This window comes from Musa acuminata, chromosome BXJ3-1, assembly GCF_036884655.1.
Source record: "Musa acuminata AAA Group cultivar baxijiao chromosome BXJ3-1, Cavendish_Baxijiao_AAA, whole genome shotgun sequence".
Lineage (NCBI taxonomy): Eukaryota > Viridiplantae > Streptophyta > Magnoliopsida > Zingiberales > Musaceae > Musa > Musa acuminata.
Genome location: NC_088349.1, coordinates 12,499,060 through 12,524,212, shown reverse-complemented (window position 1 = coordinate 12,524,212; position 25,153 = coordinate 12,499,060). Strand labels below are relative to the sequence as shown.

Here is a 25,153-nt window from a genome sequence, read left to right as displayed (position 1 = left end):
TTTCTCGCTTGAGTCCTCTTGATTATAAGTGTTGATAGCATAGTCAAGAGGATGAAAGGTAGTGGACTATCGTTAGGAGGTCGACTGTAGATCTAAGACACTAGTGATTTTACTAGTTAACAAGAAGGGGATGAGGATGCGGCTATTGGGTAGTAGGCATTGGTGTAGGAGCAAAGTGAATGCCCATCAAGCAAAACTGCATAGCAATGGAAGATCATCAAAGAAATAGACCGATCATTAGAGAGATCAATAAAGTAAAGTAGATATGCTATAAAGCATATCGCAATAGGAGATCGGGAAGGACTTCTGCATCTTTGTTTTTGATGCAATGTTAGAATATGAAAGCGAGAAACAGAAATCTAGAGTTGTAAAGCAACAATAAGGAGGGCAAGGAAAAGGAATAATAGTCACTAACATATCAACGGGGTAACAAGAAAGAAAAAATAAAGAAGAGGAAGACTTGCTTGAACTAAGAAGGCTATGATAGAATAGTTCATCTAACTTTTTGGTTAGCAATCTTTTTTTAAACTATAGTTTACCTCATTAACTATATGCTTACCTCAATTCTACAACATAATTTACTATTTGAAAAACTATTTTATAAAATCATAAACCTTTAAAAACTTAAAATATTTGATTGTTTATATTATTCGTAGCTATGGCCCTAGGCTTCACATAAGTTAACACCAAGATTTAAGTATTGTATTTTTATTCGATATTCTCTTAAATATAATATTTTTTGGTATTATAATCCTTAAGCTCAAAAAGTTACATCATGTTATCCTATTTTTATCGAGTCTATCATTTCCTTCCAAAATCATGCTTTTTCAATAATGTAAGCCACTATAGCAACCATCTATCATTGGATTTATATAAGTACACCTCAAACCCTCTTAAGCACACCTCTCATCACATTAACTGGTAGTTCTCCTTTAGACCTATACTCTCATATTAGTTCACTTTTTTTGTAACTTCTTCATCTTCCTTACTGTTAATTCACTATACAATGCTCAATGAAACAACACCCTATGCACTTAAATTATATTTTTGTCCTCTTAATCAAGTGATACTCAAGTGCATTAGCATGATTATATACGTATTATTAACTCTTTGCAAATTCTTATACCTTCTATACGACCCAATAATACTATCGAGTCTAGACATCATATGATAACATACTTTAAAAATAACATCTTCAAATAATGTTAAATTATTAATCTCCATACTACTATAAACTCTATTTAAGCCTACTAAACCTACAATCATCACTCAAGCCTAAAAATCTTCACACTAGCATAAAGTCATGTGTAAGGAATATGATACCTTACTCTATAATGCTAATAGACCATTGTATCATCTCATTTCACATAAAATATCATAAGGTATAATTAGATTTTTCAAATTAAATGAAACATAGATGAATCTATTGCTGGACATAAAGTACGTTTAGTGGTCAAAATATTTCACCAATGATTAATTATTGATTTCACATAGATTTTTAGTCTAGTTATTAAACTAATAATAATTTAATTTGTCTTGAGTTTGATTATCATTGACATATATGGTAACTAGATATTAACAATAATTTCTCACAATGGACCTTAACCGAAGGTGACTTTATACGATAACCTTTTGATTTCATTCACCCTCAGTATCTAAATTATATTTGTAAACTATGAAAAGATATTTATATATTTCTCTAAAAGATTGATCGACTTAACTTGACTTATTTTTGACGTATTTTATCAACTCTAAGTTTAGCGTATCTTTATTCTTATGATAATAAAAATTATATACATATATTTACTGGTTTATAAGGATGACATTATTGACCTGTGTTGAAATGACATTATTGACCTGTGTTGAATAGCTGAGAATCCTATCCAAAAATTAAACAAGGCACGATGGTCACATATTCATATAGTAAAATTGATGGTATGGAGATGAATATAAAAGGGTTATCAGAAAGAATTAAAAACATATAATTTCGATAAAGCATCTAACAATATTATTAATATGGGAAGCAACGACAAAGCATCTAAAAATTAACAGGGCTCATTCACCACATCACCACCATATTAAGATGGAAAATCTTTTCTCCCATAAATCTTATAATGATTGAATTGCAGATAATATTGATTCAAAATGGTATCAGGATGTAAAATAGTATGTTAAAATCATTTTCAAGCCATGCACTAAGAACAAGAACAAATCATCAAATCATCTTTTCGTTTGAACATTATGTCTAATTTGAATCACTCACCAACAGCTAGAGATATTTGAGCAAAAGTTGAATTCCTACTTCAAGTGGGTGTAATTGCTATGGGAAAATAAAATGGATATGCAACACAAAGAGATGTTCTAAGTTAAGAGTGCATGGGGTGGGATGCACAAGCCATTAGAGGAGAATGAATCTGCTGTTTACCACTTAAGGAAAGACACATTTTTAAGTAAGTTAAGATTAGATATAATAAACTTGAGTAAAGATTCTAGAAAATTAATGAAATTAGGTAGAGGTAACACATCATGCACTTTTCATAGGAATATAAGCCATAATACTTCAAACACATTAGAGTGGAAGAAGATGAAACTATAGGAGTTATGTGGGTGGGGTGTGCTTGCATAACATTGTTTTGGAGCTCTATAACTTATGAGCATCGATTGTGTAGGAAAACCCAAACTATAAGAAGCATTAGCATCTCCTTAGAAACTTTTGGAGATGATCATGTTAGGATCAAGAGCATTAAGAGGGGGGGGTGAATTAGTGCAGCGAAAAACTTTCGACGATTAAAACTGTATTCGTACGATGAAATCATTTTCGACGTAAAACCGTTGAGGGAGAAGCCACATCTATTGAGGGAGAAGCCAATTTCATGCACTAATTTATTCACTCTTCTATCTTTGATGTGATCAATTGCTAATCTCAACATAATTACCATGATTTTTGACAAAAAAAATTTTTGAATTATTTGTTTGGCATTGGATTTGTGAGAAAATACATTGTAATTTTTATGTATAAACATAGGCCTTAAATCGATCGATCGATTCATCATCCACGATATCTAAAATAATTATGTTCGAGAGAAATATAGATAAAATTGGATCTCACACCGAAATTAATGATGAAAAAGATAAGCTAATCATAAGCACTTGGATTGGGTTTTAGTAATCCCTAAAATCTTAGCTATTAGACTCTTAATATGTCTTCAAAATTAATCTAGTTTGGTGCATGATGATTTGCAACTTCAACCAATAATAACCTAATTTTCAATTATTATTTTTGAATACATATATACATGTCTGAAACCAAAACGAACATGATGATAACTTTTCGTTTGGATGATCATCAAGTCAGTGGTTGTTCCAAAGTTGCAAGCAACGAGAGTTGAAGTGGCCATGGACTTGAGTGAGCACAGAATTCACCAACCCACCATCCGACAAAAGTGGTACTTTAGGTTGGCACACCTTGAAAAGTGAAGCGACTGGACAAATTAGAAGGAGACATAGCAATCGATGAGGGAGAGCGTGCACCAACCTCACTGCATCACATCATCACACCCATTTTGACCTCTGCAATGACAGGCTCAAAACATGTTTTCATCCTCCTCCTCTCATGAATATGGATTTAGGAGGAAGAACAATGATAGCATCAATTAACTCCTATTTCGCGAGTTGCTTGGATTCTACTAGTGGTTATATATATGATTCTAGAACATGTTTAATATTTCCATCATCTTCATCTTTCATCCTCTCACCAACCAATATTAACAAGGAGAAAAGTTAGCACCGATGTGGGCACCAACCAACATTCTGCGCCTTTAAGGTTGGACGAGTCACTGAGCTCCATCAAGAATTATGTTGCACCGGTGGCTTTAGAAAGTGGAACCGATGAATGGCCCAAAAACAATGCTTTGTTCTTCTTCCACTAGGATAACACTCGACAAGCATCAGAAACATTTCTGTCCAAGTGATATCTTTTGCTACGATCACAGACATGAAAGCTAAGCATCGGATCGCTGATTTCATCAAGAAGAGAAACTGTTCTTCCTTGTGTTAATCGCTTGACTGCTGGTTTCTTCTGCAACTTCATGCATGCATACATTTCATTTCATAGTGAGGCCACTAGAGAAGGATGAAATGGGGAGCACCTGCGCGATGGAAAGTGAGCCTTGTGCGCTCCAACTCACACACCACCGGACCAAACTACTTGTTTCTTGGAAGAGTTTGGCAGTGGAGAGCATATGACTTGAGCTGATATGCGTCAAGTGGATAGAGATGTATGGGAAAGTTTCTTATGTTATTTGAGAATGATATATATATTCTAAACTTAAATTTACGTAGAAAAATATGAAAACCACTTATTTTATGGATATATATATAGCAGCAATCTTTCCTATGGTTATTTATATTTTGACACTTAACATTTCTTTACGATATTATTTTGTGTTTATAATATATCTTCATTGCTCATTTTAACAAACCCACTACTTAATCTTAAACAGACATATGAAATGTGATAATTATCTTATAACTATCGAAAAAAATTTTATGAGACTCGCTAACACAAAGTTTGGAAAGGATCAATATACTAACACCTATTATCCATATATAAATGTTAATAAGATAATAACATATAAGTATTTAACACAAAGTATAACAATCAAAATATTCATAATCCTATTTTGTCATCATACATTTTTTAGGCTTCAATTTGTCAAGACATTTATAAGATCTTATTTTACAATGAAAACTTAGTGTGCAATAAACAAACTAAAAAATAAAAAAATAGAAAGAATCTCATGATAAAGTGGTCAAGTAATCAGTGGGAGGATTTGGTCAGACCCCATTACTATCCAAACTAATAATTACACTGTAAAGAGGCTAAGTGTGGTTTACTGTGGGGTGCACAACCAACCAACCGAGGAGTGGGAAACGTACGAAGACAAGAAACAATCCAACGTGCTAATTGTCATCCCCAAGCACAATCCACCCGAGCAAATCTGCGTCCGATTGCAGTGAATCCTGTCGACCCCGAGTTGAAAAGATTCGACTGCGTTTGGATATCAAGCTTGGATTCCAAGGCAAAGAACATATGCTAGCTTTTGCTGTAAAGCAGTGATGGGTTTCCTGCTTAGGTTTGTTGAGTATCTGATTGCCTGTGTGTGACAGCTTTACATACAGATGGTTGTTCTCCCTGCATCATTCTTTGTCTGGATTTGATTTGCCTCGATGTTCATCACGCCGCCACCTTTTGAGTCTCTGCTGAGCCAAAGCGTGTTTTTTCTTGCGAAATCTATCAAGTCTTGTACATCATCACCTTTCCCTTTGAACTGCACTATTGTTTGATTTCATTTTAAGAGACTGTTCGCTGTCTTGTTCCAGGTAAGAAGGGTAGTCCGGTGGAATAAGAGATGAGTGCATCCTCAAGCAATTCTGCGTCACATGAGCCAGTTGCGAGTTCTTCTGATAAGCGGGAGTTGGAAGCCCGTGGGAAGAACAAGAATCAAGATGAGACCAAATTCACTGTCCCATTCTACCGGCTGTTCTCGTTTGCGGACTCCACGGATGTGATTCTGATGGTCGTGGGATCACTTGGTGCGCTGGGGAATGGGCTTGCTCTACCTCTCATGACCGTTCTGTTCGGGGATTTGATCCAGTCCTTTGGAGGAGCTTCGGACATACATGATGTCCTTCGTAGAGTTTCCAAGGTAAGTTCTTCATCATCATACTCAGCTTAAGTTAATATTGGTTCTTCAACCATGAACTTGAGAATTGTGACCACAATGGAAGTTCAGGAGAGCACTTTTGATGGTTTATCATTATTAGCTAAAAGTAATCATTGGGATTCTTCCATGATGCCTACTTCTCATTTGACAAAATGCTTTGCACCTTTTTCCTCTTCCTGCTAGATATTTTTGGAGTTAGTATCTCCGTATCGCTGAATTAATGTTTCTTTTCTGTTTTTTGAACAAAAAAGAGAGTAAACGCTCATGAATTCTACCTCCTTAGAACTATCAAGTGATTGATGATTTAATCACACTCAGGTAGCCTTGGAATTTGTCTACCTTGGAGTTGGAGCAGGCGTGGCATCTTTCCTTCGTAAGAATACTTCATCTATTGGGGCCATATGATTTATAAATTCAGTTCTGTTCTTACAATGTATCAGTGATGGCTGAGATTTCTGATTTCCATCAGAGGTAGCTTGCTGGATGGCTACTGGGGAAAGGCAGTCTGCCCGGATAAGGAACTTGTACCTGAAAACCATTCTAAGGCAAGAAATAGCATTCTTTGACAAGGAAACAAAGACAGGTGAAGTTGTTGAGAGGATGTCTGGAGATACTGTTTTTATTCAGGATGCCATGGGCGAGAAGGTACCTATTCCAAGTTGTTTTTCAGCTATGACATTTGTACATGTCCATTCGGTTGCTTCAAGTTGTTTACCATTGCTATGTTATCCTTTTCCTTCGTAATTTGTTTCCGACAATTTTACAGGTCGGTAAATTCATTCAGCTAACATCGACATTCTTTGGAGGGTTCATAGTCGCATTTGCCCAAGGGTGGCTTCTCACCCTTGTCATGCTGTGCACCATCCCCCCCTTGGTGGTTGCTGGAGGAGTCATGGCCATTATTGTGGCCAGGATGGCATCATTGGGACAAGCAGCTTATGGAGAAGCTGCAGCGACCGTCGAGCAGACAATTGGGTCAATTAGGACAGTAAGTTTTGCTCTTATCACAGATGTGGAAGCATGAAAGAACAGTATTATGCCTGAAAACGTGACTCTTATCAAGTCTGACCTTATTCAGGTTGCATCTTTTACCGGGGAAATACGAGCAGTAAAGAAGTATGAGAAGTCTTTGGTGAATGCATACAATGCCAGTGTTCAAGAGAGTCTGGTTTCTGGAATAAGTCTTGGCACAGTCATGCTTTTCATGTTTGCCGGGTATTCATTGGGAACATGGTATGGAGCAAAGTTGATACTGCAAAAAGGTTACACTGGTGGCAAGGTCATCAATGTGATATTTGCAATCCTCACTGGCTCCTTGTAAGTTGCTTTTATAATTTATACTTTAATGATGAATAATTAGTGTTGTCATATTTTGGGATATAGTTGGATATATCCTTTTTATTTTTGACTTGGATAGTAGCAAGCTCTGATGGCATGGTGAAATATTGTAATGCTTCTATGCACTAGTCTAAAAATGCCGCCACCATGAAAGTTTCCTGTTTTTTCTTTGTGTGAACTATGTCTTTCAATATACTAGTTTCTCTGTAGATCCCAATTTAAAACCATGCAACACACATAAAAATTTATGAAAACTGCAACACAGTAACATGAAGAAATCATGATAATAATGAATATTCCTTTCCTGATATATGAAAAAATGGCACAAAATTCTACCAAAAATTGTTGATTTTCTAATACATGTAAATATGCAGATATGAGTATGTCTAGGTAATTTGTAATCTGATTCTAACAATTTACAAATTCTAAGATCTCTTCATGGAAATGAAGACTTCATGTAATTTAAATAGATATAGCATCTGTCTTTTAGTATGATTGACTGATAACTAATGGTAAACCTGTTTAATTTTATATTTAGTTACAAATTAAATGAAAGATTTTGTAATTTCTACTACATTGACTGAAATCTTTGTTTTGTTTCTCCGGGAATGAACAAGCAATATAAATATGAGCTTTATCAGATAGAAACAGCAAATAAATATGCTCTAAATTAAATTTCATTTTTTTAGGAAAATAATATCCCTGGAATTGATTCTTGGCCTGTAAATTAACATGAATGGAAACATGAATATTCTGATACATCGCAGAAATAAGAATGAAGAACTGACATCAGAACTCTGAAGTAGACTCTAATTAAGGGATTTGAATGTAAACATAGTATCCACTTATTCCAGATATCAATAAGATTGTGAAGTTTCTTGAATGAATAGAAAAGGAAAAAGAAAGGTTTCGAAAATAATAGAAGTTGCAACTTTGTTCAATTGCTTGATTCACCTTTTCATTCTGCTGCATTTACAAACATCAAGAATTCATTATAAAAGTGAGGAACTTTAATCCTTTTCCATATTTATATAATCATGGCCGATACTTAACATTTCTAAACTTAAGTATCTTGATCCAATTCTGCAGCTCATTAGGCCAAATAGCACCATGCATGAAAGCATTTGCAGCAGGACAAGCTGCTGCATATAAGATGTTTGAGACAATCAACCGAAAGCCAGAAATTGATGCTTATGATGCCAATGGAAAGGAACTTGACGATATTCGAGGGGAAATTGAATTTAATGATGTTTATTTTAGTTATCCAGCAAGACCAGATGAACAGATCTTTTCTGGATTTTCTCTTTTTATTCAGCAAGGAACAACTCTTGCATTGGTTGGTGAAAGTGGAAGTGGAAAGTCAACAGTTATAAGTTTGATTGAGAGGTTTTATGATCCACAGGCTGGTGAAGTTCTCATAGATCACATAAACATCAAGGAATTTCAACTCAGGTGGATTAGAGGGAAAATTGGACTTGTGACTCAGGAACCAGTCCTGTTTGCTACTAGTATTAGAGACAACATCGCCTATGGCAAGGATAGTGCATCTGTTGAAGAAATTAGAGCTGCAGCAGAGATTGCAAATGCTGCCAAATTCATAGATAAGTTGCCTAAGGTAAGAATATGTTGATTAAGGGCTTCCATTTTACAACTCAGTTTGATGGATTATGTTGACATCAGTAGTACTATTCTGCACAATATCATCCTCTTTGTCAGTTTGATGGAACTGGGCGAATATTGCATTTCGTAGACACTTCTTAGATGTTAAAGACTGAGGGTCTTTTCTGTTTCTTGTTCTGATATATGAATACTTTTGTTTGAAATGGCTTAACGGATGACACACATCACATTCAGGGTCTTGACACCATGGTTGGAGAGCATGGAACTCAATTATCTGGAGGTCAAAAACAGAGAGTTGCCATTGCTAGGGCAATTCTGAAGGACCCTCGTATTTTGCTTTTGGATGAGGCTACAAGTGCACTCGATGCAGAATCTGAAAGGATAGTACAAGAGGCACTTGATAGAATCATGGCAAATCGTACTACTGTTATAGTGGCACACCGTCTGAGTACCATCAGAAACGCTGACACCATTGCCGTTGTACATCAAGGATCAATCGTTGAAAAAGGTAAATATAGTTCCTTTCTACTGATTGACCATAATTAAGCTGGCATACTTTTCTACTCTTGTTCAAGAGGAAATTTGGCAATATCCAACTTAAAAGAAATTCAGCTTATTTAACTCACATAAATGTTAACATTTCTGCTTCCAGGTTCACATACAGAGCTCTTGAAGAATCCAAATGGAGCTTATAGCCAACTGATACAACTGCAAGAAGTGAACCGGGATGAAGATATTAAAAGTGGACCTCGTTTAGACAAATCTGATGTGTGGAATGGTTCAGCACGGTCCTCAGGCAAAATATTGTCCTTTCATCACTCAATTAGCCATGGATCATCTGGTAGACACAGCGACCGCCACTCGTTCCAATTGCCTGTTGGTTTGCATGTAGGAGTTGATGTCCAAGATAGTACATATGAGAAAGTAGATCCTAAAATTCCTACTGAAGATTCAAAAGAAGTGCCTCTCCGCCGCCTAGCTTATCTTAATAAACCAGAGATCCCAGTGTTGATTCTCGGCTCAGTTGCAGCCATTGCTAATGGGGTCATGTTTCCCATGTTTGCACTGCTCTTATCAAATGTAATTAATGCATTTTACCAGCCACCACAGAAGCTCAAAAGGGATTCTAATTTTTGGTCATTACTGTTCTTGGTATTTGGTGGGGTGGCATTATTTTCCCTTCCAGCTCGATCATACTTCTTTGGCATTGCAGGATCCAAGTTGATAAGGAGGATTAGGCTAATGACGTTTCAGAAGGTGGTTAACATGGAGATAGAATGGTTTGATGATCCTAAGAATTCTAGCGGTGCAATTGGCGCAAGGCTATCAGCAGATGCAGCTACAGTCAGGAGTCTTGTTGGTGATGCACTTGGATTAATTGTTGAGAACATTACAACATTGGTTGCTGGATTGCTGATTGCTTTTATTGCAAATTGGCAACTCTCTCTGATAATCCTAGTTTTGTTACCTCTCTTGGGTCTGAATGGATACATACAAATGAAGTTTCTGAAGGGGTTTGGTAAGGATGCAAAGGTATGGTTCCACAGTTACGCTATCATGCATATCATGAGTTCTTCATAATGCAGATATGCGCCCATTTGCCTATGTATGTTTTTGACTTACGTCTATGTATGCAACTTTGTATATACTACACCGGTTTACCATAATTGACTACATCATATTGCTAATTCAATTTAAAGAAAAAAATCTAAATTATGTAGCTGGAAGAATTATTTTGACATGGAACAGACTTATAAAAGCTGATCAGATGTAATCATTTGTCAAACAAATATGAATATTCCCAATCAAAAAAGAAATGTTTTATCTCTAAACAAAATGTTAGATTTCTGTTTCTGTTCTTAGTGTTTGGTTCACAACTGAAAAAAGAGAGTTTTGCTTTGCTATACCCAGAAATTTGGTAGTCATAATGTCTTCTGATGACTACCACTGTAAATGGCTGTAGATAATGTATGAGGAAGCAAGTCAGGTTGCAAATGATGCAGTAGGAAGTATCAGAACAGTTGCTTCATTTTCAGCTGAAGAGAAAGTGATGGAGATCTACAAGCAGAAATGTGAAGGCCCTACAAGAAAGGGAATTAGGCTAGGGATAATCAGTGGCGCCGGATTTGGTTTTTCCATATTCTTCTTATTTTGTGTTTATGCAGCTGGATTTTATGCTGGAGCACGGTTGGTTGACAGTGGGAAGACTACTTTTGGCAAAGTATTTCGGGTATGCAAATTTTATACATTGAACTTCTGTTACCTTGACTTTTCCCCAAAAGTAGGTGTACAATTTTCTGTCACAAGTTCTATGTCTGAAAGTTTGAAGTTTTTTCTTGTCGTGCTTCTTTAAGATTCAGAACAAGAACCTTAACAAAGATGCTCACAATCTTTTAAACTGGAAATGCTTATTAAAGCAGGTGTTAAATTATATAAGAACACCTACAAATAATATGTTCTCCAATGAAAAGAGATAACAGCTAGCAAGTATATAACATGATACATATGTTGATCACTTTCAGCATTGACATCTGTAATAATGTATCAGTATCAAGATACATTTGTTGAGATTACCTGAAGGTAAGTACTAACAGTATATTTTAAATGATTTTGTATAAAGAAGATGATACATTTATACACTGAGAATTGAGACATCCATTAGTGCTAATTTTGCACATGAACTTTACATTCTCTGGTGAGACCATAGTATTAATGGATTAGTTACATAACTTGATGGCCCCCATCATGGATTCCACAGCTTGTCCTGCATCATTTTTCATGCTGATGAAGCATGCCAAAATTTTGTAATCTCACTGTTTTTTTTGTTCTCGTAGTCATTGCTCTTGCTTTTCCTTGAAGGTCTTCCTTGCTCTTGCAATGGCAGCCATTGGGATTTCTCAGTCAAGCTCCCTGGCACCAGATTCGTCAAAAGCCAGATCTGCTTCGGCCTCAGTATTTGCTATTCTCGACCGCAAATCTAAAATAGATCCCAGCAATGATTCTGGCATGATCTTAGAAACATTGAAGGGCAACATTGAGCTTTGCCATGTCAGCTTCAGGTACCCTATGCGGCCAGATATCCAGATCTTTCAAGACCTTTCTTTGACAGTTCACTCTGGAAAGGTAACTCAATTCTGGTTGTTACACGTTTAAGTTAAAAAAAGGGTGACTCATTGCATAAGGCTCCTGCCGATAGCAGTTCTATGATGATAAAAGAGATTATTACATGTTTGGGTATTGAGCATAAAACAGTTGTGACTTTGACTAAATTACTAAACCAAGCCATAAATGAAAGAAGTGAAGTTACTATGTCCATGTAAAATGGTTGCTAACTTTAAACTGCACTAAATAATTAGTAACCTATTCTTCTCACAGTAGTAGTCTCAACATCTATGAATGAAGCATGCAACAGATTTGATGTCTCGATGAGAAATTTGAAAGCACGGTTAAGACTTAAGATACACATCATTGATTTACTTCATGTACTTAAATCAAATTGTCAGCTAAAAGGATCTCTGTATGAAAGGAAATATTGATGTCATAAAAGTGATGCTCTTTTTCCAGTGAAGATTATTATCTTGAATAATTCTGGGACCTCAGATCAAAAAACAATATAGTAATAAATTATTTGTTTTCCTCAGACAGTTGCACTGGTTGGAGAGAGCGGTAGCGGGAAATCAACTATCATATCGTTGTTACAAAGATTTTACAATCCTGACTCTGGGGTGATATTGCTTGATGGGATTGACATACAAAAGCTGCAATTGAGGTGGTTGAGGCAGAAGATGGGTCCGGTGAGTCAAGAACCAACACTCTTTAACGAGACAATTCGATCCAATATTGCTTATGGAAAGGAGGGAATGGCTACTGAAGCTGAGATCATAGCTGCCGCAGAGTTAGCCAATGCCCACAAGTTCATTAGCGGCTTGCACAAGGTGTGATCCTGTATCCAAAGCTTTTTCTACTTCACAAATTTATTAGCCATATTAATTGATTTTTTTACTAGTTCAATGTTCTCTTTTCTTGACCCCTCAAACTTTTTGTCCACAAGGTCTTTTTTCCTTCAGGATTTATCCTCTAACAGATTTGTACAAACAGATCTGGAATCCAAATTGGTACAAACAAATTTATTAGCCATATTAATTGTCCTTTTTTTTTATAGCAAAGTACAAAAGGATGACTCGATCTGGAATCCAAATTGGTCTCCCAATGATCAAGATTTCTTGATGTCAAACTGATCCATATAGATTGTCTGGTGGCTTAAGGCTTCTTTTTTCCTCTTTGTGTTTTGATAGTTTATATCTACTCATTCTTTGGTATATAAACTCCATTCTTTTCATCTAGACAATGCACTCCTTGTGTTAAGCAAAATGTGGTTATTCCTTTTAATGTTAAGCGATGAGTAATAATGAGCAGCTTTTATCTTTTTTCTTGCTTCTTCATTGTTATCATTAAACATTTGGAATTGCAGGGTTATGACACATTAGTTGGAGAGCGAGGATTGCAGCTATCTGGGGGGCAAAAGCAGCGTATCGCAATCGCACGTGCCATAGTGAAGGATCCCAAGATTTTGCTGCTGGATGAGGCAACCAGTGCACTTGATGCTGAATCCGAGAGAGTAGTACAAGACGCATTAGACCGTGTCATGGTCGACCGAACCACAATCATCGTCGCCCACAGATTGTCGACGATAAGAGGCGCAAATGTTATTGCTGTGGTCAAGAACGGGGTGATCGTAGAGAAAGGAAACCATGAGACACTGATCAGCATCAAGGATGGGGCTTATGCCTCCTTAGTGGCACTTCACTTGAGCTCCGGATCATAGTTTGGCACACACTTTCCTCCTCGTTTCCGTCACAAGTCTTAGGCATCAAACACAACTTCTGATGCCTCCCCCTGTATCATGTTTTTGTAACACGTTTGCATCTGATTACGACTACTATGCTGCTGTATTTTTCAGTCTAAAAACGTCAGCAAATTTCATTCTCTCATTCATGCAGTGGGTGGATTTAGCATTCTTTATTTTGCATATTTAGACTCAATTCCTTGGAAGTATCCTTTAGATTAAGCTTTATAGATTGATAGCTTTAGATCAATCAAAATGTAGCTCAATTTAACATCCTTTGGCACAAACTCAATCTAATGAGTGATAGATATCTCACTATATAAATGGAGGAAATATGAACACAATATTTTCTCAATTATTTCCATATCTTGACATTCTCCTTCATGTAGTGCTATTTTAGAAAGAAATAAAAATACATAGTCTTTCTCTCTGAAAAGTCACTCATGTTCTACATTGATAAGTGTCATGTTCCATCATGAAACATGAAAACAGCAACACTCCCAGTAAATAATTGAATCTGCCTTTCATCATCAAGGATTGCGTCAAGAAATTCTAAACCACCTCAACAAGGAAAGCATGCAGATGTTCCATCAATCATGTTGCCAATTATCACATCCCCAATATCCACAAATGAACGAAGCATATGACCGCACGTATGCCACCACCACCTCTACACGCCTTCCCTACCGCTTTTGCTTGGGAGGAGGATAACGGCTTCCTTCCTTAGCTGTGGAAAGACATCAACCCTTCCATGTTTCGTGCATTCCCCGATTGCTTCCCTTGAAACAGCCGTCTCGGTCTGATGTGGATATGGGTATATTCGTCTTAAAGATTCTCCCAGGCATCGGGCGATGACGCATCGTCCACGTTCATCCAATCTCGACCGTCCAATGCTGTACCTCTCAATCGAACGGCCCGCGTCGAGCGAGCTCGCGTGGCCGGAACGCGATTGCCGATGCCGCGGCGTGCACGGGCGGAGATCGCCACGAGCCTCTTGGCGCGAAGCAACTTCATTAGTCCACTTGTACGACACGTCATATTCCACCAATCAAAATAGGAAACGTGGAAGGCAAACCTCCTTATATAGGGCAAGACGAGGCGCCCCCGGCCGACGTGCAGAACCTTCTCCCCCCGCACCCCGCCTACGAAACGAATCAAGAAGCCGAGCGATGGAGGTCTCCGGCGCCATCCTCCGGCGTTCCCCTTCCGTCTCGGGCGCCCGGGCCCTTCGTGATTCCGGCAGCAGTGCCCCCGCCGGTCCGTCGACCGCGGGATTCGGGAGGAGAACGAGGGTTTCGGATTCGCCTTGTGGGGTCCCAAGCGGCGGAGGGAGGGGAGCGTTTTCCGGCGCGGGACACCTCAAGTACTATGCGTCGCCGGTGCGGTGCGGCGAGGGGAGGAGAAAGGAGGAGAAGAAGAGGGCGAAGCTGGTGAAGGGGTTGTCTAAGGATCTGGCCGCTCTTTGCACGCTGGGGATCGGCGCCGACCCCGGCGAAGGCCTTGCCAGAGAAGTCAAGGGGAAGATGATCTCGGTGAGGCCCAAATTTGCTTCCTTTTGTCTTACTCTTACTAATTTCCAGATCGAACGATGTCCGAGTTGTTTCAGTGTTGGGATTGTAACATCAGGAGTCAGCAGAGCGTTTGCTGGCAGAGCTGAATCAGCTGAGAGCCAGAGAGAAGGAGACGAAGAGAAAGCGAAGAGAAGCGAAGGCCGCCAGGAGGAAGGACTGCGAATCCTGCAACGCCGAGGAGGTCGTCAGAATCAGCAAACCAACATCAATTGCAGCACCCGAGTGCAAACCGCAGACTCCTGTGTCAGAATGTTGCAGCAGGGGCGGAACAGCGGTGGTGGAGAAGCCTATGAACAAGATCGAAGTGTGCATGGGAGGGAAGTGCATAAGATCTGGTGCACCGGCGCTGATGGAGGAGCTCAACAAGAAGATCGGCTTGGAAGGAGCGGTCGTTGGGTGCAAGTGCATGGGCAAGTGCAGGGATGGGCCGAACCTTCGAGTCTTGAATCGCAGCAGCACTAATGCCAGCACGAATCCTTTGTGCATCGGCGTCGGGTTCGATGATGTCGCCACCATCGTGGCCAACTTCTTTGGGAAGAAGGATGAAGGCCTTATGGCCGCGTAGTGTTGACCATGTCACGTATATAGCGTTTGCATCTATTTAGTGAGATAATGCCATCTATTCTTTTTCATCTTCCAATTCAAGAGAGGAATTGAAGATTCAACTCTATGAGTTTAAGGATTTATTTATTAACATTATTAATTTTATAATATTCAGAAAATAAGGATAATTTCCCCCTTATATATATATATATATATATATATATATATATATATATATATTCTTCCAAATTTTAGTTTTTAGTATATATATCCTTCAAGGATTTTATTCTTTTATGTGAGCCCCCTCCCTCTCTCCAACAACTCAAGTTACATATATTAATCATGGTTATCATTAATTTTGTAAAAATACCAAAATCTTAAGTACCTAAAATATCTTTTTATTATATTTACCTCTTATATTTTCAATAATTTGGAAGGAATATTTATGTAATATTAAGTATACAACTTAAAAGTGCAATATACAAAAATAAAAAACTTTAGAGACATATATATATATATATATATATATATATATTATATGTATATATAACTTGATCAATTACAATTTATACTGCATTAACTAAACATCTTCCATCAGATCACAACGACACGTATACTCCTTAATCCCATGGATTACCTGAGTTGGCAAGGACTTCACTCAAACAAGCTACAAGGACTCCATCACTCTTTGGGTTTGGGTCTGGCTTTGGATCACATTAGCCCGGCCCAAAATAAGGTAGCTATCTCAATTCAATTCCAAACCCACCGTGAAAGGTGGTTGACTGGATGAGTGATAAGACCAATTCTTCTCCTACCCGTTTCAGGTACCTTTGTGGAAAGTGACTTGAGAAAGTTACTTGGGTCATGTGGGCCTGCCTGTGTGGAACGCTCTACCGTTCTGGGTACCGACGCGGGTGGTTGTTCTAACCTACACTTCTGCTGCCTCTTTTTATTGAAGCGCTCCCTTCCACCATTCCCTTAACCATCTCAGTTCTTGTCTCCGCTTTCCATAGCTTAGGTACCGACAAGGTATGAGCTCACCATCTCATGATCTCTGGGAACTGTCATAAGGATCAGAATTCTTTGTTTATGGTAGTTCTTTTGGATCGCTTAAGTTCTCAGTAATAAGAATGTTTTAGTTGCTGCTTTCTGAGTGATTTCATCTCTAAGCATCTTTAGATCTTTGATTGAATTCAGAAGACCTAGGGTTTCCTCCCTGGGTTCTCTTTTGGCAATTTTGGTGCCTTTGATCGCATGAGTATGGTGCTATAGATGTTATTTTGTCTTGATGTTGCTTCTTTGTTTTCTGTTGGACTTGTTACTCTTCCTAGGAAAAGAATAAGAATTCTGGTGACTACATAGCTGCAAGGTTCTAAGCAGCAACCCACCATAGCATCGACAGTTACTTTGGTGTTTGATCTCATATTTGACTTTCGCATCAGTGTCAGGTCTGACCTTTTCAGATAAAGAAGAAAGAAACCTATTACCTCTAATGATTCACTTTCTTTTAATTAATAAAAAATACTAAAAGGGTTTTTCTACGTTTTTCCATGTGTTCTTCAATCTTTATGCATGAAAGCAAAGTCTCCTTGTTGAATTTCTTTCTTTTTTTGAAGTTTCATTTTTCAGAAAGTTATTGTCTAGTGAACATATTGATTTCCCTTATTATGATTACATATTCACAGCACATTCATTTTTTAGTCCTTCAGACTATGTCAGGTCCAAAAGAATGTATTTAATGTGTGGTATCTTTTAAATCCTGGTAATGATTAATATTATTACTTGCGATATATTGACTTTGATATTGCCTGACATCTTAAAACTGGAATCCAAGTTCTTATGGTTTCCCTAGAATTGTATCAGTAACTCAGCTTATCACTGCTTCAGATGTTCAAACATCAAACTCTAATCCAATAATCTTTGTATGTTTTACTCAGTTCTACCGCTCTAAAAGTATCTATTAATTCCTCTGTTGACCATGGTTTTTCTTGAACTTATATTTTTTTACTTCTAAATGTTTCTGAAGGTCTATTTGTTTTTGTACGACTCCTAATAAGGAACATTCATCATCCCTGAAGTTGTGTGGGCAATACATGGTGCTAGTGTTATTCCTTCAGTTTGCTAGATTTGGCACTAATTTTATTTTAAAAAATGTTAGGCTTTGTAAATTGCCAAGGTCCTTTATTATCCTAGGCGCTAGGCATTTGTCTAGGCAAAGCAAGGCATTTATCTTACGAAAATTATAAAAATAGAGAAAATTATTAAAACAAGAACTTCAATGAGGACAGAGTTTTATATCAAATTACCAAAACACCATATTACATTCATCTAGCTCCCTTTTAAATAAAACTCTGTCCTAATGGAAGTTCTTGTTTTAATATTTTTCTATTTTTAAATAATAAAATTCAAAGTTAAAAAATTGTTGATGATCTAGCTCCAGCGATCATCAGGGTCCAATACATCATCATCAGCTTAATCCATGTTATCATCTCCCCTATCATTTGATTCATTCTTCACAATCTATTTTTTTGTGTCACAATCAACTTCATCCACAGCAAGTGCCTTAAGTGCTTTATGCCTCAATTGAAGCACTCGCGAAGGCAGCCCCCAGTTGAAGGCACCTCCCTAGAACCCTTGTGATGTTTGAACCTTGCATAGCTTGAGCACTTCTTGACAACATGGTTTTGCACTGAGCATTTACCCTCTTTGGTATCATATAGTTAGGTTTTATTTATATAAATTGAATTGTTTTTCTCTTATGCTCATTTTAGTTGGTACAAAGTAAATAAAATTAACAGCAAGGTATGCAATATCGTATCGTACCAGTGTTTCGAGGTTGGCTCGGTACAGTACGGTACCGGTGTACCGAGCGGTACACAAGGGTATATCAAGCGGTACATCCTGGTGTACCGAATAATTTTATATATTTTCTTTTATTACTGTAGCACTGTAGTACTGCTACAGTGTAATACTGTGGCACTATAGCAGTACCGGGCGGTCCGCGTACCGGTATTGCATACCATGATAGATATTGCATACCGGTGTGGCACTGTAGCAGTACTGTCGGACTGATACGTACCGCCCATACCGGGCGATACCATTCGGTATTGCATACCATGATTAATATCTATCTTCCTCATTGTAGCAGCAGCTGTAAGTATCTTGTGCAATTTATGGGCTGATTTTTCTTGCTTTCATGCTCTTTATCCTGTTGAATCCTAAATTCTTAATATGATGATATGTACTACTTCCTCTTGTTTGTAGCTTTGTCTTTTTCTGGAACATGTTGTCATCTGCCATACTTGCTAATGCAATATTTTTCTCTGCTTTCTGGTTTATTACAGGTTCCAGGTAGTTTATTTAAAATGGACCAGAAATATCTGTTATGGTGTATTTGTTTCTGGTTTTTGACTTGCTCCCTACTCCATGCCTCATCTGATGGTTTACTGAGAGTCAAACTTAAGAAGAGACCCTTGGATCGCAATACTCTGGATGCAGCAAGAATTGTGAGGAAAGAGAACATGCATAGTCAAAATAATGCATTTCATCATAATCTTGAAGATTCTGATATTGACATAGTATCCCTCAAAAACTACATGGATGCCCAATACTTTGGTGAGATTGGTATTGGCTCACCTCTGCAAAACTTTTCTGTCATTTTTGACACTGGAAGCTCCAACTTGTGGGTCCCATCATCAAAATGCTTCTTTTCTGTAAGTCTTTGATACAATCATTCATGATAGATTAATATGTTCATTTCAATTGCTTTTTTCTTTTAATGCAATTGAAAATATAGTTTAAGTCTGTGAATTTAATTATTTACAGGTGCCATGTTATTTTCACCATAAGTACAAGTCAGGTTCATCAAGTACTTACAGAAAGAATGGTATAGTTTTTATTCCTTGTATCTTGACCCAGAAGATATTCAAGCATGTGCTTCTCTGAACATTGTGAATTTTTGGTCTACTACAACTTATCTCCAGTTTCTGTTCGAACTTCGTATTGCATAATTTACAAATTTGAGGCTGAACTGGATTTCTCTTTTATCCTCTATGTTTTATGAAGGAATAATTCAATAATATTTTTTTTCCTATCAGGAAAGTCATGTAAAATAACTTATGGTTCTGGGACAATTTCTGGTTTCTTCAGCCAAGACAATGTACAAGTTGGTGACCTAGTTGTTAAAGATCAGGTGGGTATTCTCTATGTATCAATATCCAAATTTGCATTTTGCATCACCTATTCTTTGCAGGTGTGATTCCCTACTAGATGCAATCATAGGAATTGTCATATTTCAGATTTTCATAGAGGCAACAAAAGAATCAAGCCTGTCATTCTTACTGGCAAAGTTCGATGGCATTCTTGGTCTTGGTTTTCAAGAAATATCTGTTGGCAATTATCCACCCATTTGGTATGGATTTGCATGATCTCAGGAAACTTCTCCTTAAGTCACTACTGAGCAAAAAGAGATTGCAAATATTTTCTGTGCATAAAACAAAGTTTACTCATATTTTTTGTCATATTTTAAGCTTTTATGTTTTCTTTTATGCAGGTATAACATGGCTAAGCAGGGACTTATTGAAAATAAGGTTTTTTCTTTCTGGCTTAACAGAGATACTGATGACATGAATGGTGGTGAAATTGTTTTTGGAGGTGTTGACTCAAAGCATTACAAGGGTGATCATACTTATGTTTCAGTTTCTCATAAAGGATATTGGCAGGTAGAGGAAATTGAAGATTTGTGTAGGCAAATTAGTAGTCACCTCATGTATTCTGGTGATAACTTTGTGCTTAAATACTTTTATCTTTTCTCAGTTTGAGATGGGTGATTTTCTAATTGATGGCCAGTCTACTGGTAAAGCTTTCTTTCATCAAACATCTACTATTTCAGGCAGCATCTTGCTTTTTGATGATTTCAATGGTCCTTTTATTTTCTAGGCTTCTGTTCTGGAGGTTGTTCTGCTATTGTTGATTCTGGGACTTCCTTGCTGACTGGTCCCACAGTATGTGCTTCCAAGCTTTTTTTTTTTGTCAATGTGCTTCCAAGTTTTAGATGCTAGTAAGATGATTTAAGAACCTAATTTGCAGATTTATTCTAGATTCTTTAAGATTTATTCTAGATTTATTCTACCAGTTAAACTTTGTGATACAAATTTGTGACTTATTAATTCGTGTAGCTACAAGGATAAATTGTTTGAGATTGTTGGATGGCAATATGCAGTTCACAATGTGTTCGTGTCTTGCTTAGGACAATTTCATGTTTATATTCTGTCTTGTTTTCCAATGCACCTTCATAGACAACTTTGATGGTCATTTCTTTATGCAGTAATGTTAATTGTTCATCAAAGATATACATGTGAATCAAATACTATATTCTCCTTTTATGCTATGTGGTTATCTTCAGTTTCCTGAGTTGTCCTCTGTAGTGTTAACTGGGCTCTTTTATACGCCCTGTGTTTATCACAATGCATGTGGATGTGCCTCAACACATCAGACCCAATCTGACTTATCTGTACTCAGCTGATCCAAGGCCAAATCTGCAAATTTGGCTAATGCTAGCTGATTTGTTGCTGTCAATGGACAGAGGAAGAGGACTAGTAGTAGTCCATAGAAGTCCCTGTTACCACCCACTGTCAGTACTCTAGCTGGTGAAGGGAAAGATGAAGAGAGGAAAAGGAGAGGAAGGATGCGCCTGCTGTGTTGTTCTTCTTGGTCCATTCTCTCCACTATGCTGTTGCAACTAGTGTTGTGTGTGCATGTGTGCACAAGAGTGATACTTTCTCATGATTTTTTATATTTCTTGATGTTGTGCCTCCATATATTTAAATACAATGTCACAATAGTCATGTAGTGGGAATTGATGGTGTGCTAGATTGGTTACTACTACTAAATTAAATATTTTGGTTCATGGTTAAAAGTCTACTTTTTCCAAGTTATGGGGCTAAAAGGTGAAACAACTCCATGGACACTCCTTATCAGCTAACATTTACTTTGATGGTATGCCTTCAGTTAGCAGTCCAACACCCATAAGTGGATTATGAATTATGTATTGGATCTTGATAAGGATGTCAAGCATTTGAGTGGGAATATTTATGATGCTAGAGTGGTGCCATGGCTAGAGTCGATGATGGATAAATTGTTTAGATCAGGTTTGGTGCTCTTGCTACGATTACTCCATGCTTAAGAATTTTGGACCATTGTTATGGCTTCCACATTTTTGAAAAAAGTTGATTATGGATATTGTACCGGTTGGGTATGAATTGTGTTACCTAGAATATCAGACACTTGAGAATGTTTTTCAAGATCCCTTGAAAAGTTCTACTGGTTAGTAAATGACAAACAAGAAGCAAGCAAATAGCAATGATCTAATTTTCACAGCCTACTAATCAAGAAAGTGGAGGCGGCTACATTGTTTCATAGCCTGGAATATCAGACACTTGTTAACAATGGCTACATTGTTTCATAGCCTGCTGATCAAGAAAGTGGAGATGGCTTCATCTCCTATTTGGTACTCCTTTCTGGGGGTAAGGCCTATGTAGTTTTGGAACAGTCACAGTAGTCTTTGTATGGTCGGCTTCGGTCTTAGAAACAATCTATCTGCACATGAGGGAGGTAAGTCTAATAGAATTTGACCATCCTCGTACCCTCAGTGTTAAGGACTTCATTCAGTTTGCATGATTCATTTGGTGGATAAAATTCTAAATGCAGCTCAACTATGTTCGGATTGCACTTAGTGTTTCAATTAAAAGAGGTATCAAGAAATTGTTGTGTAAAATTTCCTATCAATATCCAAGAAAAGAAATATTTCTGATTACTGGGAACTTGCATGAAGGCAAATATAATTTGCATTCTTTTATGAATAATACAGCATGATATAATTGCACATGCATCGATGTGTATTATGTTAGCTACGGTAGGATAGCAACAATACAGTGAATGAATTGTAATTTCCTTTAGTTTCCAGGATTGTTTGGTGCCATTTACAAGTTAGCCTTTACTTGTGCAACATTCTTTGGTTAAATTTACTAGTGAAGTTTATCTAGGATAGAAGATATTTGAACTGTATGAATTGTTCAGTATTTACATATTATTATTTAGTTTAGGTGGACAACATGTAATTTCTGATCCACTATTTTGGCTTTAGACTATTATAGCCCAAGTCAATCATGCCATTGGTGCTGAAGGAATCGTTAGCATGGAATGTAAAGAAATTGTTAACGAATATGGGGAAATGATACTTGAATTACTGATAGCACAGGTTTGTTCTGATGGTTTTAGTTTTCTGGTCTGTTGCCCTAATAAGTGCAGATATAATTTAGTGCCCTCTGCAATATCTTCATAACTGGTGACATGTTTGACTTTGACTGCAGACACGACCAGCGAAAGTGTGCAGGAAGATTGGCCTGTGTGAATTTGATGGAGCTCAATATGTCAGGTTAGTCAATTGCAATACACCAACAAGCCACAATATCCAAACTATTTGGGGTCAGCAGTCGATTACACATTGCTATATAGAACTTTATCAAATGTTACTATGATTCTTTCAATGTTTCAACTTCTTCATATGCCCCACTATTTCTTTTGTCAAAATTATTGAAATTTTGCCTTGCAGCACTGACATACAATCTGTCCTTGAGAAGCAAAAGGACAAAACATCTGTTAATCAAGATGTTCTATGTACTTTTTGTGAGATGGCTGTTATATGGATTGAAAATCAGCTCCGACAAAATCAAACTAAAGAACACATATTAGCTTATGCAAATGAGGTTGCTTCTCTGTTAATGCATAGTCCAATTTAAATTTGGTAGTATTTTTTTATAGTTCCAAATTGATTCGTATTGACATTTTCCAGATTTGTGAACGCCTGCCAAGCCCCATGGGAGAGTCAGCTGTTGATTGCAATCAGATTGCAAGCATGCCAAATGTTGCATTTACTATTGGGAAAAGAACATTTAGTCTAACTCCAAAAGAGGTACTAGATCCCATCACTTCAGATATTTATGAATGTCTTTTATTGGTCAAATGAAATATGTATTCTTTCTTTGTTCTACTTTCTACTCTCTAGACTTCATCTTGGTTACTTCGAATGGAATTATTAAATATTCCAAATTACCTAGATTTTTATTTTGGGCTTGCGGAATTATGGCCTCTGTACTAATTTGCTAGGAATTGGAAAAAAATGTTGCTGCTGTCATTTTTTATCCCTTGAACCTTGAAGATACTTTGATCAGAGGTTAAAGTTAATTAATTGAGCCAGCATTTCTTTGCATGCATGTGTGCATGTGTGGGGGCGCATGTGCATATGCATGCGTGTGTACTGTGTCTGATTGCACGTGTCTGCACTCGTGTGTACATGTATGTGTGCCTGCATGCATATATGCATGTGACCATGTGCGTGCACATGCACATGTGCCTAACTGGAAGGGAAGCTTGCTCAAATGACTATTGGTTCACCATAAACATAGAAATGCTTTTGCTATTATGTTCATGTAAATGATTGGCTCTCAAGCAAATCTTGGCCTAGTTTTTTTTTGTTTTTATTGCTTACCAGTCACACCATCAGTTACTGTTGAGTCTTTTAGGTCTACCTTGTTCTCGTTGTTGTAATCGCTGCACTTTCTCGTTCCCATTCCAGTATGTTCTCAAAGTCGAGCAAGGAGGCACAGCAGTCTGTTTAAGTGGCTTTACGGCAATCGATATACCTCCTCCTCAGGGACCTCTCTGGTATGTGATACCCATGTTTGTCGATTGCAATAAAGATGGCTATAAACCAAGTTTACCATATAAGAAATACAAATGCATGAAGTACCTTCAACCTGTTCTTATGAGAGGCCTTTGGTGCAGGATTCTTGGAGATGTCTTCATGGGCGCTTATCACACGGTCTTTGATTTTGGCAATAACAGTATAGGGTTTGCCGAGTCTGCTTAAGAGGATTGCAGTGCAACTTAGCTCATATTTACCTGTTTATAGCCTTGTAGATAACAGTGAGCTAAAAGGTGGGTGTTGAAATGTAGACTAATACAAATATAAACCGCTCCGGTACCCATGGTAGGCAAGTTTGTATGTTGCTAAGTATCCAGATATTTTAAGGCCGTCATGTTTGGTCATGCAGTTTATAAATATCAAAATAATGGGGCCATAGACTATGTGGATTCATACTTTATATGTTTGGTTGTACAAGAAATTTCTGTTTATCCTCTTCTTTCAAAGTTTCATAATTGACCATTTCTTTGGTCCAAATGATGATCCGTTGGTGATAAGCGTAAATTCGGACCACAGATATGATTTTTCTCTTGCTTTTAATCTGACCCATCTGTTTGTTTTGATGAGCTACAGTGGGAATGCTGATTAGTTGGATCATCGAGTCTATACGGAGATGTTGTAGTAGAGCTACATAAACTGTGATTGCACTTGGAATTGATATCATTCTTTAGGTATCATTCTGTCATCATAGTTCTGCGGCACTCCTACGATTTGTGTGATAAAGGTGAAACAGTCGGTATTCATC

The 25,153-nt window shown here is 37.4% G+C and overlaps 3 protein-coding genes across 5 annotated transcripts; all 3 read left to right on the top strand.

Annotated features, from left to right (window-relative positions):
- Positions 1 to 4,896: 4,896 nt before the first annotated feature.
- On the top strand, positions 4,897 to 13,675 carry LOC103997905 (ABC transporter B family member 11). The gene is made up of 13 exons (XM_065137358.1): positions 4,897 to 5,135; positions 5,383 to 5,708; positions 6,045 to 6,099; positions 6,196 to 6,371; positions 6,493 to 6,714; positions 6,805 to 7,043; positions 8,154 to 8,679; positions 8,919 to 9,192; positions 9,337 to 10,217; positions 10,648 to 10,914; positions 11,544 to 11,807; positions 12,326 to 12,619; positions 13,156 to 13,675. The coding sequence occupies exons 2-13, from the start codon at positions 5,412 to 5,414 to the stop codon at positions 13,507 to 13,509; spliced, it is 3,849 nt and encodes a 1,282-aa protein (XP_064993430.1). The 5' UTR covers positions 4,897 to 5,135; positions 5,383 to 5,411; the 3' UTR covers positions 13,510 to 13,675.
- A 955-nt stretch (positions 13,676 to 14,630) lies between these two features.
- Positions 14,631 to 15,733, top strand: LOC135629299 (diacylglycerol O-acyltransferase 3-like). 2 transcript variants are annotated; one of them, XM_065136479.1, is made up of 2 exons: positions 14,631 to 15,062; positions 15,157 to 15,733. In XM_065136479.1, exons 1-2 carry the CDS (start codon positions 14,700 to 14,702, stop codon positions 15,664 to 15,666), a joined length of 873 nt encoding a protein of 290 aa, XP_064992551.1. In that variant the 5' UTR covers positions 14,631 to 14,699; the 3' UTR covers positions 15,667 to 15,733. The 2 variants fall into 2 exon arrangements, 1 of the variants encoding a protein (XP_064992551.1); XR_010493181.1 differs by having other exon boundaries at positions 14,923 to 15,062; positions 15,137 to 15,299.
- Positions 15,734 to 16,257: 524 nt separating this feature from the next.
- Positions 16,258 to 24,839, top strand: LOC135629297 (aspartic proteinase-like). Of its 2 annotated transcripts, XM_065136478.1 has the most exons (15): positions 16,258 to 16,380; positions 16,469 to 16,673; positions 18,989 to 19,357; positions 19,470 to 19,530; positions 19,742 to 19,836; positions 19,943 to 20,055; positions 20,197 to 20,365; positions 20,460 to 20,499; positions 20,583 to 20,647; positions 22,789 to 22,902; positions 23,015 to 23,079; positions 23,257 to 23,410; positions 23,497 to 23,616; positions 24,280 to 24,368; positions 24,489 to 24,839. In XM_065136478.1, exons 3-15 carry the CDS (start codon positions 19,010 to 19,012, stop codon positions 24,571 to 24,573), a joined length of 1,518 nt encoding a protein of 505 aa, XP_064992550.1. In that variant the 5' UTR covers positions 16,258 to 16,380; positions 16,469 to 16,673; positions 18,989 to 19,009; the 3' UTR covers positions 24,574 to 24,839. The 2 variants fall into 2 exon arrangements, with proteins under 2 accessions (XP_064992550.1, XP_064992549.1); XM_065136477.1 differs by lacking the exon at positions 16,258 to 16,380 and having other exon boundaries at positions 16,637 to 16,736.
- Positions 24,840 to 25,153: the final 314 nt, after the last annotated feature.